The sequence below is a fragment of the Lactuca sativa genome, chromosome 1 (assembly GCF_002870075.4).
Source record: "Lactuca sativa cultivar Salinas chromosome 1, Lsat_Salinas_v11, whole genome shotgun sequence".
Classification (NCBI taxonomy): Eukaryota; Viridiplantae; Streptophyta; class Magnoliopsida; order Asterales; family Asteraceae; genus Lactuca; species Lactuca sativa.
In genome coordinates, this window is record NC_056623.2 from 41645770 (window position 1) to 41650446 (window position 4677).

Genomic DNA, 4677 nt, shown 5'->3' on the forward strand with positions numbered 1-4677 from the left:
TTTTATCGGGGTAATGAAATTGTGAGGGAAATCAATTCGAAATTTTCAATCAAATCTCATACCAACAGGCATGACGGGCTAAACAATATGTGTGGTTGATGTTAAGAGGTACCAAAGAGGATTCATTCACCAAACTACCAGCGTATATGCACAACTTGGTGAAGCATAATCTAGGAACTGTTACTCAGATAAGAACAGATGATAATGCGGTTTGAGTTTGTGTATATCGCGTTGGGTTGCTTGGTAAGCAGTGATAATTATTTATAACAAATATAACATATGAATCCTAATTGGTATTTGTTAATGCCATAAAAAATAATTGTAGGTACAAGCGTTCATCAAATATTGTAGGCCGACCCTAATAATTGATGGTGGTCACCTAAAGGGTGAATTCAAGGGTACGGTTTTGCTCGTAGTGACAATGGACAGTCAAAACCAAATCATGCATGCCATATGCAAAAGTGAATGTATGGAGACATGGTCCTGGTTCCTTCGAAAACTACGTGAATGTATTGGCAACGTGGAAGACCTTACATTCATATATGATAGGGCTCCATCCATAGCGACATCAATTGCAAATATATTTCCTCACGCTCATCATGGAGTATGTGGTATCCATTTGTATTTTAACATTTCAGCAAAATTTAGAACCAGCGATACAATACACACATTATTTTGGGAGACATGCAAAGCCTATACTATTAAAAAAATCGATAATGGGATGAAAAAAATTAAAAAGGTAAATGATTATGTATAGGAATACCTACAAAACATCAATCCAAAAAGATGGGCCAGGGCACATTTTCCTGGGAATCGGTATTTTCTTATGACATCAAATAGTGTGGAGTCGATAAATTCAATGTCAAGATTTGCAAGAAAGATATCAATATTGATGTTGATTGAGTATTTTCGTGTAACAATGCAACAATGGAGTTTTCTGAAACGTAATGTTGCAGGTACTAATATTATATATATATATATATATATATATATATTTTTATATATATATATATATATAATAGTACTTGAAATGTTATTTTACTACTCATATGATATTATGAAATTATGTATATTTTTTTAGCTGAAACAAAAACGCACTCACCCCATGGGCTGAAACGATTATACAAGCAAATAAGAATGCTTGTAATAATTGGATGGTGTATCCTATCTCAAATAGTAGATTTGAAGTGAAAAGCTCTACTCACAAAAGTGTCATTGTTGATTTCCAACAAAGAACCTGTACATGTAGGCGGTGGCAAATAGATGGCTTATCTTGTGGCCATGTCATAAAAGTGCTCACATTGAACCGTTACGAAGACTGTTCGGAATTTGCTTTAAAAGCTTACTTTACAGAGACACTGCGGAAAACTTACGAGGAGTCTGTGAACCCCTTACCAAGTCCATCTGAGTGGGAGATCCCCGATGATTTGATGATTGTGAAGCCACCCATAATGGAGAGACGTCAGCCAGGTAGGCCAAGAAACAATGACCGTATTCCGTCACAAGGTGAGCGTCCCATAAGACATGAATGTTCTACATGCGGTCATTTTGGACACACAAGGAACGATTGTATGGGTAGGGGATCGGGGAACGGATCTGGGGGGAGAAAAAAATCGACACAAAAGGGCATAATGACTGATGAATTCGCATCCGGAAGCGGGTCGCAGAACGAAAGCGTATACCCTGCTTTTGATTTCAACAACACATTTGATTTAAATTGTCCTTAGATTAATGTAGGAAAGTAATGAATTCTCGTATTTGTAATTTTTATTGCTTGTATTAAATTTCACTTCTGACATTATCAATTAAATCTAGTACCGCACTTATTATCTACTTTATTCCATGAAAAATAAAACACAAACATAAAACATTATAGAAAACGAGATACACAAGTAGCAAACATTACATAAGACATTTCACATATAAGAGCCTTCTATATGAAATATTTGTTATTTTTAACTAGAATCCATGCATCCTCATACTCGAAGTCATTTCCCTCGTGCTCCAAAATGTAATGATCTTTAACAATTTCTAAAAGATCTTCGTCATTTTTTTGGATAACGATACCTATTTTTAAGATGATGATACCATTGATTGAACCATGTGATTTTTTCATTTAAATCCATCCACTTACCAACAATATCTTCTTGTGTTCGGTGTTTTCCTCTCCCAACAAGAGGTTAAACATAGCTATTATGCGGGTCCATTCATCACCTTCAAAGCAATCAAGGTTAACCATGGTTGTTACATCCTCGTAAACGTTCATCCAACATTGTGTTACCACCATTACCTCTCTTATCGTCCATGGATGTGGAGTATTGGACGGAGCAGCTACATAGGAAGAAGTTGTTTTATTGGAGGCCATTTTTTAAATTTGTTTGTTAGTTTGTTTTAATTTTATAGGAGTACTTAAATAAGAAAAAAGACTGACAAACAATTAGGTGGATTCCCATAAGTAATGTTTGAAACTACATTATGCAGGCTACAAAGCAGTAGTCGAAGTCTATAAAACCGTAGTCAAATAATTGTCAAAGAGTAGTCGAATTTTCAGACCCCTTACACGGAGATACTGTTTGAAACGACAAATATACTGTTGGAAATGACAATACATTATGCAAGCTACAAAGCAGTAGTGAAAGTCTATAAAACCGTAGTCAAATAATTGTCAAAGAGTAGTCCAATTGTCAGATACTTTAGACAGAGATTTTGTTTGAAACGACAAATCTACTATTGGAAAAGACAATACATTATGCAGGCTACAAAGCAGTAGTCAAAGTATATGAAACCGTAGTAAAAAAATGTCAAAGAGTAGTCGAATTGTCAGATACCTTACAAGGAGATATTGTCTGAAACGACAAATCTACTGTTGGAAAAGACAATACATTATGCAGGCTACAAAGTAGTAGTCTGTAACATCCCATTTTAAATAGAATAATTAAATAATAAACCTGGAATCTTAAGAAGTAATTTTATTATTTTTTATATTATTATTGTCCAAAATTAAATAATATTTAGTAGGACGTTGGTTTTGGGAGCCAAAAGTTATTATTTGGATTATTCGTGGGTTAAAGTGTAAATTCAGGACTTATTTTGTAATGATTTTTGGTAGTCAGGGGGGGTGTTTGGTATCATTTGGACTTATCATGAAAGGATTTTGAAAATGGAGGGCTGTTAGGTAAATTTCGGACTTGTTTTGAAAGGAAATTTAGAAGGCAAGGTATAAATGGTAAATATTGGACTTTGTTTGAAAGACAATGTCATGGGGAAGGACCAGTTTTGCCATTATGGCAATGAGTTTGGTGTGGATACAGGTATTTATGCCAAAGCAAACCCTAACCCTAAGCATGCTTACAGCCGTCACCACTCACCCTCTAGACTTCCGGTCGTCACTGTGCCACCCCATCGAAGACAGAAACCTCTACGAAACGTCATGGCCGCGAGAAATGGGATGGAATTCACCCTGGAGCATCTTCTTCGTTGCTATTTTCGGTGGAACCACCACCTCCTTCGCGTCTCTTCTGTTCCGCCATCTCCCTACCGTTGCATCGACCACCGTCGCTCGGGACTAATCGTTACTGTCCTTATTCTTCTTCCTTTTCGTTATGCCGCCGATAGCCACCGTTGTGGTTGCTTAAACTGCTGCTACTTGACTGAGAACCAAAGGAGGTCATCGCCACCACCGTGAGGTGGTGGCTGTCGTTCCAAAATGTTTGTTGTCACCGTCGTGGGCCACGAAGAGGGCGGCTAGGGTACATCTCGAAGATCAGAAGCAAGTATGGATGGGTGTGTTCTGTTTTCTTTGGTGTGTTTGTGAGTATAGTGTAGATTGGCTGGAAAACCAAGAACCACCACCACCACCCTGAGATGGTGGCTGCCACCGTTTACCACCACCGGCCACCACAAGGGTGTCTATGTGTGTGTGTGTGTTTATTTAGTGTGTGTGTATGTGTGTTAATTAGGTATTTCATTGTAAAATTTGTAACCGTATCAGAATAATGAAAAAGAAAACTCTAAACCACCACCGTAAGGTGGTGGCGCCGCCTCCTGCCACCACCAAGCACCGTGTTGGGTGGCGGTGTGCCTCGTTTGTATTGTGACTCGTTTGGGATGTTTGGACTAGGGATTAAAATGCTAATGGGCCTAATAAACCCTAATAGGCCCAATGAAGCCCTAATTGGCCTAAAAGCCCAGAAGACCTAACTATTGAGTCTATTGGACTAAAATGGGGTTGGAAACCCTAATTAGGGTTTAGAAAACCCTAATATTGGATTTATTGGCCTTGGACTTATTGGGACCCACTTTTGGGCCATTGGAATGGAGTTGTAAATTACACCCAATCACACTATATGATTTATTTAGAAGAGTGATGAACTTAATGGATTAAGTCCTTACCAAGTGAGAAACACTTAACCCTAATTGTCATTTTATGTGAAACCCTAATTTTGGGATTGATCGGGACCGCATGAGAATTAATTATTAAACCTAAAATAATAATTAATAATCATTGGCAAATTAACCTAAGGCAATGTTGGACTTAATGGATTAAGTCCTTAATGGGTTAAGTAAGAAACACTTAACCCTAATCGTCATTTCATGTGGGAACCCTAATTTCACTTGGGCCTTGAGTTGTGTCTTCCTATTGGGCCTTGGTGGTTGGACTATTGATATGCTATCCAA

General features: G+C 37.6%; 1 protein-coding gene across 1 annotated transcript; it reads left to right on the top strand.

Annotated features, from left to right (window-relative positions):
* Nucleotides 1-204: 204 nt before the first annotated feature.
* On the top strand, nucleotides 205-1727 carry LOC128127114 (uncharacterized). The gene is made up of 5 exons (XM_052765483.1): nucleotides 205-243; nucleotides 326-604; nucleotides 758-956; nucleotides 1082-1157; nucleotides 1250-1727. The coding sequence occupies exons 1-5, from the start codon at nucleotides 205-207 to the stop codon at nucleotides 1725-1727; spliced, it is 1071 nt and encodes a 356-aa protein (XP_052621443.1).
* Nucleotides 1728-4677: the final 2950 nt, after the last annotated feature.